Below are 13,020 nucleotides of genomic sequence, written 5' to 3'. Positions count from 1 at the left end.
TGTGTGTGTGTGTGTGTGTGTGTGTGTGTGTGTGCTGCTACCTTGCATATATTCTGTATTTCTTACTGAAGGCCACAGTTGTGGTTTTTGAAATACAGTTGTGAGCCTGATATGAGGTTAGGTTCTATTTTGAAGGATGGGAATTAAGCTGAGGATCAGTTTGCATTTTAGAAAGTCAAAGTAACACCAGTGCATGAAGCAGATCAGGCAGTACAGTGATGACTTGACAGGCTGACTAAGTATTATAAAACCAAAGCAAAAAGGCAATAGGAAAGGGCAGAGCTAAGGTTCAAATTGGCAAAACTGAGAGAACTGTAGAGATTTGAGGAATTTTCTACAAGCCCGTTTAACTCACTTGATGAGTTACTGAACAAAGGAGAAAAGATGTGCAGAAGGAAGTTCAGATGTTAGATGGTAGGATGAATTTCATTTTCAGAATCATCATGGAGTTTATGATTATGGCTTATTAGATTTGGTGTCTTAAGCTCCAGAAAGCAGCTTTGTCCAGAGGAGTTGGGTACACGGTATTCGGGGTATATGTGGTGGCAAAAACAGAGTACTGAGAATTAAACTGAAAAGAAGAGCAGAATATGAAAGAGTAAGAGTTTAAATAGTTTACAGAGGATTCGTGCTTTAGAACATTAGATCATGCATGTGTGAGTTAGAATGAAAACCTAGAGAAATGTGTAATGTCCCAGATCAAAGGAAGGACAGATATGTTGAGATATGGTGCGGATAATGCTCACAGTTGTAGTGAAATCTAAATGAGTATTTTGGTGATAGTTTAGGAGTAGCCAGTTATTTGTGGTATCTGTTGGGGTTAAGTTGATAAGAAAGGAATAATCATGTGACAAGAATTCTAAATGAGAACTGAAATTAGTTTGAGAAACCAAATTTTATTGGAAAGTTTTTTTTTTCTCTAGTAATTTTTTTCTGAGAATTTTTTTTTAATTTAGGCAATTGTAGTATTTGTATGTAGATGAACTGGGCCTGGGTATGGGTTGGAATGAGTTAGAATAGAGTCTTAGAATTCTTGAGCTAATCTTATAAATCATATAGCTCCTATATTTATGAAATAATGATATTAATATTCCATTGACTCTCTGGTGTCACATCATTATTTGACGTTCTGACCTCGTTGTTTCAAGTATAGATAATTATACTTGAATAATTATACTAGCATAGTAAATTAGGTTACACAATTATTTCACTTTATAGGATCTGATAAACTCTGGCAGCATATGAAAGGAACTACCCTCCATCTTTTGAGTTAGTTATTATGTCATTTTAAAAATCTTGATCCAAATACTTAGAAGAAAATAAATATATCAATTTCTAATGAAAATACTTACATATATACATATCTTATTTTCTTATAGAGTGAGTTTGCAAGGTCGTCCTGAAACATTCTTGAACATTAAAGTGCGTGTGGTTGAACAGATCATCCAGTTGTTTCATATGAATAGTGAAAGGAAATTGGAATGTATACGATTTGGTTCTGTGTTCTTTGGAACATCAAAACTTGAGCATGCTCTTCTGTATAACAATAGCCCTGAATCCATAAACTGGGTGGCAATAATGCAAGATGATTGTGTAGGAGAAGAGCTGGTAAGTGAACTGAGCAAAAGTGGCACATCATGTCTGAGTGAAACCAGATGAGTGCTTTTTGCAAATCACTGACAAACTTGATTCTCCTCATTTTGAAGTAAATCATGTTCCTTAGTCAAATTTAGGTATATGCTATTTTATAGACAAATATTCTTCATTTTCTACACTCTGTAAAGTTTAAAAACTTTTAAAAATATGTTATTTACTTTGCCTTAACATGATTTTTTTGTCTTTTTTTATGTTTCAGGGAGCAAATATTCATCAAAGGACAGATATTGCCATAAATAATCTCTCCTACTTAAGCAAAATAAAGAAAATAGATATGACTGATTTTATGTCCTGCGTTCCCAACGAAGGGACGTTACTCCCTTATCAAAAGATTGTCATTACATTTTGTTTCAGCCCAAAGTAAGCAAAAGTAAATTAAATTGTAATGTCAATTATTGATGAAAATTATAGTAGCTACACACTAATCAGACTTGTTTGATATTGTAGTGAAACATGTTAGAAGGCAAGAATATGCTCTTACCAGACAAAATCCTTTTCTGACTGAATCCCATCAATGTTTGACTAATAACATACCTCAGTATGTTTGTGTGTAAATAACCAACCTAATTGTAACAGTTTTTCCCTGTGAGAGGATCATGGTCAGTGTACTTCTATTATAACATTGTCACTTATTGGTACCATATTTTTGAAGGCTGAATTGTGTTTAAGAGAACATGATGGTTAGATTGGTTACTTATATCAGATTGGCCTGTGGTCATGTATATGGAAGATTACCTTGAGAGTAAGTGGCACTATTCTCTGTTTTTGAATCTTATGCTGTATAAGAGTAGAAAAAGCTTACTGAGTACTATAAACATATGTGTTTATTTCTCTCTGCTCTGTACTGTGACTGTTATGAAACTAACTACTTTACATTTTTGCCTTGACTTCTATGCTTTGATGGAATTTGACCTGGAATTGTGAACTAAAATAAACCTTTATCTTTTCTGTTGCTTTATTATAGCAATAGGAAAAACCAAAACAAAAGAAAACACAACAAGCAAAGAAGCAAACAAAAAACAAACCAAAAAAAACCAAAACTAAGGCAGAAAGCTAATCAATAATTGCCCTACTCATATAATCAAAATTGTCTTAATGATATTTTCTATCTGAAGTTTCTTTGGGAAGTCTATAAGATTATGTTCAACATACACAAGATTACTATGTCATTTTCTTTGTATGTCTGTGTTTCTTATCTGAGTGTATACATTCTTATGAGTCACCTAGTGTGGCTACTGGAAACCAAGCCTGGGTTCTACTAACTGTTGAGCCACCTCTTCAGCCTCCTCCACCCTTATATGCTTTGAAACAAATCCAAATTTTATTTCCTATAATAGCACTTAATTTTATTTGGCAGTCTAGTATGGAAATTTAGGTGTGAATATTTGAAGTCTTTGTTAAATATTTTGTGAACACCACATGTATTCCAATTTAATATTACACATCAACATTTTGTGTATTTGAGTATCCACTGACAGAAGAGATAACATGCTGCTAAGCTAGATAAATATAGTCAGTGACCAACTCTATAGTATAATCTGTCTATACCTGAATGTTTCTTTTGTTTCCATCCTCCTGTACATTTCTCTAGGAGGTTCTGACTCATATCAAATCATGTTCTCTAATTACTTGTCCACTACCATGAACATGATTAGTAATATAAATTTAGTTCAATAGAGAAATCAAATACATAACAGAGGTTCCTACTGGGATGATATGTGTTATTAGAGAGTCCTTAGCTTTTAGCTAAGAATTCCTCCAGGAAAAAAATACACTATGGCATGTGATGTAGGTTTTGGCAAGTTGGTACATTTAAGTTAGTCTTGTCTAAGAAATATTTGTATTAATTAATTTTCACAGAGCTTTATGCTCTTTAATCATGTTAATGGTAGTGGACAAGTAATTAGAGAACATGATTTGATATGAGTCAGAACTTCCTAGAGAAATGTATAGGAAGGATGGAAATGAAAGATTCAGGTATAGATAGATTATATCATAGGGTTGGCCATTGACTATCTTCCTTTGTTAGTAAATTTGGGAAATGGGTAATAGCTGTATTTTTATTCATTTCCATCTGCTTGCATAGACTTAAATGTTAGGTTAATAATTTATACTCAGAAATGACAAAAATATGTCACCTCTTCCTTAAGAATAATGGATTATGATATTTACAGGCTGGTAGTTGATGTTAAAAAGGATGTTGGACCTTCACATAGGCAAGACTATGCTCTCTTTGTGAGATTTGATTCTGTGGGAAGTAAAGATGGATTTTTGAGAGATGATAACTCTGATACCATGAAAAGTAAGTATAAAGTTAACAAAATTATTAAGTTCTGTCATTTTGCAGAGGTCCTAGTTGCCTGCAAGATTTACTATGTGGTTTAAACTATAGTATTGTTTCTTTTACAAACTTGGGTACCCTTGTGTTTGGGCCAGAGATGTTAAGAATTGAAATATGCCTTCTGGTGGACTTTTTTGCTTTAATGAATATATTGTGTCCTTCCTTATCTCTTTTGATTAGCTCTGGTTTGAGGTTAATTTTGTTACATATTAAAATGGCTATACCAGCTTGTTTCTTAGGTCCATTTGACAGATAGTGCTTTGTCTAATCCTTTACCTGAGGCAATGTTTATTCTTGGTTTCTTATGGTTGTTTTTTTTTTTTGAATATCAGAAGCTAGTTTGTACTTTAGAGCTCTTGACTTTGTTCTTTCTGCTTGGAATATATTTTTTCATGGTTGTTTGTTTCTATTTAATATTTGCCAAATGTTACTGTGTGTATAAAAGTGGCCTGTTTGAATATCTCTACCTAAAACAGTGTCCCTAAGGCTTTGTATTCTGTCTTACTCTATTTTGCCTTTACATATAGTCCTTTGTAAGTGTTGTAAATGTGATTACTCTCTGTCACTCTTACTGTTCAGAATGTACATCCATTAGAGTAGATTTGTTTTTATTCCTAACTGTGTCAAGACCCAAAATTAGGTGTAGCTCAGGGAAGGCAGTCACTGCATTTGCTCATGCTTGAGTGGGGTTCCATTTATCGTCATATTTTTAGAGTGATATCACGTCAGCTGGACACATACATTTTTGATTTTCCAAACACTCCTCACTGTGTTCAATATTTATTTATTTATTTATAGGTAATCGACTTCAAAAAGTGGAATTAGCTCTGACAGGCTCTGGACTTCCAGTCATATTACAATTTGATCCAGGAAAATCACTTACTTTTGCACCTTGTCACATGGGTGAACATTCAGATATTCTTTGCATTGTAAAAAATCAGTCCATATCACTTCCTGTGATGTACCATTTTCAAAAAACTGCACACTTTAAAATGGATCCTGAAAGGGGCAAAATTGATGAAGGATGTATTCAGGTAAGCTAGGTCATTCTTTGTTTTCTTTCATAACACTTAAGCTAGTTATTCCTGCTAAAATACTATACAGAGAATTAAGAACCACAACTGATCTACTAGTGTTTATGAAGTATGTCTCTTATGTGATCTAGAATTAGTTATAAATGCAGTCATAGAGCATCCATAATTCTTTTGTTAAGTGTCTACAATGTGCTAGTGAAAGCATGTGAAGTTCAAGTCCGGTGTGCAATATAGTTATTGCTTCTAAAACATTTTTATTGTATTAAGAAATTATAATAATATACAGAAACAGGTATGGCTTAAGAAAACTAGTGTGTTAAATAGGTTCTCTAATGTAGTGCCATCAAAACTCAACATGTGTTTTATTTCCATTCAGGAAGGATTTTGTGCAACAATCACATGAATGATATCTTGCAGATTTAATAAAAATTTGAAATTTGAAATGTGTAATAATTACCTAGTTTGCAGCTTGTTGTGTTGAGGTAAAACAAAAAGAAAATATGGACACTAAGACATTTCTATTGGTACCAGGCCAACTCCTATGTTTCTAGGGCTGGTATAAGTATGACTGGCTACTCTGTCAACATTTGTAGGCACTATAAAACTGAACCTCTTCAACATTCTCTATTCAACTTTTGTTTTGTTTTGTTTTTTTGTCCTCGGCAGGTTTTATGTGACCATAGGTTTATAGTTATATAAGTTATGCATACAAATTTTATACTTATTTGCTGAGGAATGCTGGCAGAAGAATATTAAAAGTCTTAATTTTCTATTAAACAAGTATGCTTCTATAACAATATAAAACTTTGTGTGTATATGTGAAAGTGTGTAGCTTAAACATACAATGGTTTCAAATGTGAGCCCATGAGTTTCACATACCATTCATTATTGTTTTGTCACAGGATGCATACACAATGCAAAGTATGCTTGTACATTCTGAAGCAAGGCTATGGGGAAGGTTTGTGCTGCAACACAGACTAGAGCTGCAAGAAAATCCTCAGCTTAATTAGACATTTAATTTTCATTTATTTTTTTGTCCACTGCATATTAAGAAGCTTTTTAGTGTTCCCAAATTCAGTGTCCCTCCCACACATTCCCTTTTAAGACCCCCAAGTTTGTTTGTTACTTAAATCAGGGCTTGGAATTTTATGGTGTGTTAGACAATTCTAGCTTGATACTTGATATTTTATGGGTGACTTTGTACAGATACATATTTAATAATCTCAAAATACACTATATAGAGGAATTGTTAAATCTTGAAAATGCTATCCTTAACATTTGGAGCTATTCCAATAGTGTTTTTCAAAATGATGTTCATCTTTGCAGTTCCATGTCATGTCCAGAAGACAGTATTTGACAGTAGTCTTTTAGAACCTCTAGCTCTGACATTCTTTCTGCATTCTCTTCTGAGATGCTTTCTGAGCCTTATACAAGGAGATAAGGATGGATCAATTTGCATTCTTCTACATGCTGACTTCCTGCTGAACTAGCACCATTTTCTGAAAATGCTCTTTTTTTCCCCCACTGGATAGTTTTAGTTCCTTTGTAAAGGATCAAGTGACCATAGGTGTGTGGGTTCATTTCTGGGTATTTGTTTCTGTTCTACTGATTTACTTGCCTGTCACTGTACCAATACCATGCAATTTTTTTTTAATCACAGTTGCTCTGAAGTACAGCTTGAGGTCAGGGATTGTGATTCAGTAGAAATTCTTTTATTGTGGAGAATGGTTTTCAATATCCTAGGGTTTTTTTTTTTAATTCTGGATGAATTTTCAAATTGTTCTAACTCTATGAAGAATTGAATTGGAATTTTGATGGGGATTGTGTTGAATCTGGAGATTGCTTTCCACAAGATGGCCATTTTTACAATATTAATCTTGCCAATCCGTGAGCATGGGAGATCTTTCCATCTTCTGAAATCTTCTTTGATTTCTTTCTTTAGAGACTTGAAATTCTTGTCATACAGATATTTATTTGCTTAATTAGAGTCACTCCAAGGTATTTTATTTTATTTGTGACTGTTGTGAAGGTTGTTATTTCCCTAATTTCTTTCTTAGCCTGTTTATTCTTTGAGTAGAGGAAGGCCACTGATTTGTTTGAGTTAATTTTATATCCAGCTACTGCACTGAAGCTGTTTATCAGGTTTAGGTGTTCTCTGGTGGAATTTTTAGGGTCACTTATATATACTATCCTATCATCTGCAAATAGTGATATTTTGACTTCTTCCTTTCCAATTTGTATCCCTTTGGTCTCCCTTTGTTGTCTAATTGCTCTGGCCAGGACTCCAAGTATTATATTGACTAGGTAGGAAGAGAGTGGGCATTCTTGTCTACTCCCTGATTGGGATTGCTTCAAGTTTCTCTCCACTTACATTGATGTTGGCTACTGGTTTACTTTATATTACTTTTAGTATGTTTACGTATGGGCCTTGAATTCTTGATCTTTCTATAACATTTATCATGAAGGGGTGTTGAATTTTGTCAAATGCTTTCTCAGCATCTAATGAAATGACCATATTGTTTTTTTCTTTGAGATTGTTTATATAGTGGATTATGTTGATGTATTTCTGTACATTGAACCATCCCTGCATCCCTGAGAGGAAGACTACTTTATCATGATAGGTGATTGTTTTGATGTGTTCTTGGATTCGATTTTCAAGAATTTTATTGAGTATTTTTGCATCGATATTCATAAGGGAAATTGGTCTGAAGTTCTCTTTCTTTGTTGGGTCTTTATATGGTTTAGGTATCAGAGTAATTGTGGCTTCATAGAACGAATTTGGTAGAGAACCTTCTGTTTCTATTTTGTGGAATAGTTTGAGAAGTATTGGTTTTAGGTCTTCTTTGAAGGTCTGATAGAATTGAACCACTAATCCCATCTGGTCCAGGGCTTTTTTTGGCTGGGGGACTATTAATGACTGTTTCTATTTCTTTAGGGGATATAGGACTGTTTAGATTGTTAATCTGATCCAGATTTAACTTTGGTACCTGGTATCTGCCTAGAAAATTGTCCATTTCATCACCATTGTTCTGTTTTGTTGAGTATTTGCTTTTGTAGTAGGATCGGATGATTTTTTTATATTTCCACAGTTTCTGTTGTTATGTTTCCCTTTTTATTTCTGATTTTGTTAATTAGGATACTGTCTCTGTGCCCTCTGTTTAGTCTGGTTATCTGTCTTGTTGATTTTCTCAAAGAATCAGCTCCTGGTTTTTGTTGATTCTTTGTATAGTTCTTTTTGTTTCTACGTGGTTGATTTCAGCCCTGAGTTTGATTATTTCCTGCTGTCTTCTACTCTTGGGTGCATTTGCTTCTTTTTGTTCTGGAGCTTTCAGATGTGCTGTCAAGCTGCTAGTGTAAACTCTCTCCAATTTCTTTTTGGAGGCACATAGAGCTATGAGTTTTCCTCTTTGCACTGCTTTCATTGTGTCCCATAAATTTGGGTATGCTGTGGCTTCATCAAACTCTAAAAAGCCCTGGGCATCTATTTCTTCAGGTTAGGCAAGTTTTCTTCTATAATTTTATTGAAGATATTTACTGGCCCTTTAAGTTGGGAATCTTCCCCCTCTTCTATACCTGTTATCCTTAGATTTGGTCTTCTCATTGTATTCTGGATTTCCTGGATGTTTTGGGTTAGGAGCTTTTTGCATTTTGCCATTTTCTTTGACTGTTGTGTCAATGTTTTCTATGGAATCTCCTGCACCTGAGACCCTCTCTTCTATCTCTTGTATTCTGTTGGTTATGCTTGCATCTATGGATCCTGACTTCTTTCCTATGTTTTCTGTCTCTAGAGTTGTCTCCCTTTGTGATTTATTGTTTCTACTTCCATTTTTAGATCCTGGATGGTTTTATTCTATTCCTTCACCTGTTTGGTTGTTTTCCTGTAATTCCTTAAGGGATTATTGAGTTTCTTCTTTAAGGGCTTCTACCTGTTGACCTGTGTTCTCCTCTATTTTTATGGGAGTTAGTTATTTATGTCCTTCTTCCTGGTGGAACTTGTGTACAGAGGGTTCTGGAATAGCCCGAGCTCCTGGGTGCAGATGGCAGATTGGGAGGATCCTGTCCCAGCTGCTCCCCCCTTTTTAAATCTATTCCTGAAGTACTATTCTTAGCTTTCTTAAATTTTCAATAATGAATATCATATGACTTTTTGCTGATGTTTCCTAAAATTGCTTATAAATCCCCATGGTGAAAATATGTTGCTCGATGTTCAAATAACATGTATTTTAATATTTGTTTTTATTTATTCTAGCAATAGAAAATTCATTAAAATTTGTTTTTCTTTAGAATGTCATATGCTCATTTGTTCCACATCAAATTGGAGTATTTAAAGTAAAGCAAGTGATTGAGATTATTGGACCAGTGGCAGATGATAATCTACGGTCTTTGTCAATGAAACCTTTTCATTACATACATTTAGACTTCAGCAGCACTTGCAAAGCTTTGACCAGGAAAGTTGGAGTGAAAATTAATCCTGGTATGTTACTGCATTAGTCCTACACAGCTGTGATGTGATTTTCATTTTCATTATAAGATTATGTATATCAAACATGATCAAAACAGTGCTTTTCCCCTTTTTAAAGAAGTTTTATTTTAAAGTCAGGTAGAAGGCCTGTTCAAATACATATCATGAGCCTATATGTAAGTAGATCTCTGGCTATACCAATGATTTACATTTCTGTCATATTTTTAATAGACGTTATGTTGCTATTTTGAGGTGTCTTATGCAGATTCTCAAATATTTTAATGATTGCCATGTTGTATTTGTTCTATTTTTTTTCTTGAAGTTAATGTAAACTAGTTTTAATTATATTTAGATTTTGTGTGTAAGTACAGTATCCTCTATTTACATATAATATTTTATTAATTCAACCATATGAACCTGATGATATACAGTTGACTTTACCAAAAACCAAAAAACAAGATAGCCTTCTATCTATTTTCATATAGGTCAATTTAAATCTTCAAATTAGTATGCTTTTTAATATATATATATATATATATATATATATATATATATATATATTATTTAAAGTTTATTTTGCTAAATTGGTTAATATAAGCCCATGTATTGTATTAAGTGATTTGTATTTTCACAGTGTGCTTGAGAATTTAGCATTTGTCAAAATCAATTGTCTTAATCAGTGTTTATGTACCATGACCATAGAAACTTATATAAAAGAAAGCATTTAATTGGGATTTGTTTACAGTTTCAGTTTAGCCCATTATTTTCATAGTGGAGAGCATGGCTGCATAAAGGCAGACATGTACTGGAGAAGGATCTGAGAATTCTACATGTGGATTGGCATGCATCAGGAAGAGAGCCACTGGGCCCGACTGGGCATGACTTAGGCATTTGAAAACCCCAAATCCACCCCCAGTGATACACTTAGTCCAACAGGCTACACCTACTCGATCAAGGCCATACTCATAATGTTTGTCAAGTAGAGCCACTACCTAATGACCACACATTCATATCTATGAGCCTATGAGGGTTGTTCGAATCACTGCACCAGTTATCTAATGTATCAAATATTTGCTTAATTTTTGGAATTGTATAATACAAAGTACTAAATGACGGCTTAATTTTCAATTTTATTTAAGGTATATCCCCCTTGGTTAGTAATCCCACAAGACACTTTGTGGCTAAAGATTCAGAGAAAAAGGACGATCTTCCACCTGTAGCTGCAATGCTCCGGTCAACAGCAACGAACCTTCATGATCATTGCTTAAAAGATGAGTCAATGAAAAATGCACTGATTGCTTTTCCTAATGACAGAGCTACAAGTATCAGGTCTGGTGACCACCATGAACATTTCAGGTACCATGTAATTTTAATAAATTACAATTTGATCAATATAATATCCAGGATACTATATAGAGATCTGCAAGATCCTGGTGTTTAAAAAAGGAAAGAAACTGCTGTGGTCAGTAATCAGAATGGGTTTTTGTTTTTCCATTTGTATGAGGAGTACAGTGGTTTTTGAATGCTACAGGATTTGACCTATCTAATCTTTTATACCCTCTACTGTATAATTTTGACAAAAGGAATGGCAAGCAAAATATTTTTTATTTTCGTTTTAATACATTGGATTCCTCTTTTCAAATTTTTATTATATTTCCAATATTATATGCCTTCCTGGTTTCTTCTCCTTAAACCCCCTATCCCACCCCCTTCCCTACTTCTATGAGGGTGATCCCCCAACACCCCCTTCCTGCCTCAATGCAACAAGACCTTCCTCCTAGAGATCCCAGGGACTAAACCACCAACCAAAGAGTATACATGGAGGGACCCATGGCTCCAGCTGCATATATAGAAAAATACTTTTAAAACTATATTATGAACACCAATAGATAAATGATAGAAATTACTATTGAAATCATACAATAGAATAGTTATATTTAATACAATTATGAGTTTGAGTTCATCTGAATAAAAAAATTTAAATTGTATGAAACAAATTAACGGTTATCATCCTGTTTTGTCACCTCATGCGTATATTTCTACTTGACCTAAAGCTTTTATAGTTCTGTTTGTAAGGAATGTTTAAACTTCAATTTAAGTCCATTATAACTTCAGAGAAATTGCTAAGTTACCACTAATAAGATAAAAGTGGTCAATACATGATTTTCTGGCCTTCATCATAGAAGAATTTTAGTATATTCAAGAGTAAAAGAGTTATTTTCTGCTAATTTGTATGTTAATAGTAGACTACTTAAACTTAATAATTGCTCTGAACTTTTTTTTCTACCTGTGTCTTTACTTTGGGGGAGGTGCAGTGGGCATTAATTTCCATGGACTTCATTTCACCTTCTTACCATCTTCAGGGCTTTGAATATGGGAATTATTTTTAGGTCCAATATCTAGTAGGGAACAGAGGCAGATGCTCCCAGCCAACCATTGGACTGAGCACGGGATCCCCAATGGGAGTTAGAGAAAGGACTGAAGGAGTTGAAGGGGTTTGCAATCCCATAGGACGAACAATATCAACTAACCAGACCCCCCCCCAGAGCTCCCAGGGACTAAATCACCAACCAAAGAGTACACATGGAGCAACCCATGGCTCCAGGTGCATATGTAGCAGAGGATGACCTTGTTGGACATCAGTGGGAGGAGAAGCCCTTGGTCCTGTGAAGGCTCTATGCCCCAGTGTAGGGGAATGCCAGAACAGGGAAGTGGAAGTAGGTGGGTGGGGGAATACCCTCATAGGAGGAGGGGGAGGGGAGATAGTATGGGGGTTTTAAGAGGGGAAACCTGGTAAGGGGATAACATTTGAAATGTAAATAGAGAAAATATGCAGTAAAAAAAAAAAGAGAAAGAAAGAACTATCTTTGAATAACTAAACACTCCCCTTTTTTAAAAAAAATACTGTTAAACTTTTACTACATATAAAGCTGTTATCACATAACATTGAAGAATCATGGGAAATATGGGAATTTTTAAATAAATATTTGATTAATTTTACTTATATACATATATCAGTTAATTATAGGGGAAGCCTTTCAATGTTTGATAAACTTTGTGGGTGAATGAGGTAGATGAAGAAGGTCAGAAGCTATAAATAATTCAACTCTATTGGAAGTTTATCATCGTTAAAAAAGAATAAGTCAATTGCCATATAAAATACTATAAAGGTCTTTTATGAAGTTTTTCTTTGTATTAACTTATTATTATTGGATAATTCATGAACTCTAAAGTTTAAGAAAATAGTTGTTAGAAAAACAAAATTTCCCTTATCCAGTTGGTTTTTAGAAAGGAGCTGATAGGAAATTCCCTTTTAGAATTACCTTTGTTAGAAGAGAGAGTCTCCTGATCACTTGCAGCCAGGATATGGATTTGAAATGGGAAAATGGTAGAGAAGATAGCCACTATGTATTCCATGATAGGTTTCTTTATTCTTTTCTTTTCTTTTCTTTTCTTTTCTTTTCTTTTCTTTTCTTTTCTTTTCTTTTCTTTTCTTTTCTTTTCTTTCTTTTTTCTTTTTTTTTTTT

General features: G+C 34.0%; 1 protein-coding gene across 1 annotated transcript in view; it reads left to right on the top strand.

Moving 5' to 3' along the window:
• The window catches only part of Cfap47 (cilia and flagella associated protein 47), a 210,187-nt gene that overhangs the window by 5,807 nt on the left and 191,360 nt on the right, over window positions 1-13,020 (top strand). The window contains exons 5-10 of the mRNA XM_021188546.2: window positions 1,380-1,608; window positions 1,856-2,016; window positions 3,831-3,958; window positions 4,796-5,031; window positions 9,316-9,505; window positions 10,633-10,849. Coding sequence (XP_021044205.2) covers window positions 1,380-1,608; window positions 1,856-2,016; window positions 3,831-3,958; window positions 4,796-5,031; window positions 9,316-9,505; window positions 10,633-10,849 — 1,161 coding nt within the window. The remainder of the gene's footprint in view (window positions 1-1,379; window positions 1,609-1,855; window positions 2,017-3,830; window positions 3,959-4,795; window positions 5,032-9,315; window positions 9,506-10,632; window positions 10,850-13,020) is intronic.

The sequence above is a fragment of the Mus pahari genome, chromosome X, assembly GCF_900095145.1.
Source record: "Mus pahari chromosome X, PAHARI_EIJ_v1.1, whole genome shotgun sequence".
Classification (NCBI taxonomy): Eukaryota; Metazoa; Chordata; class Mammalia; order Rodentia; family Muridae; genus Mus; species Mus pahari.
The sequence above is the reverse complement of the archived record's forward strand: the minus strand, read 5'-3'. Positions and strand labels throughout refer to the sequence as shown.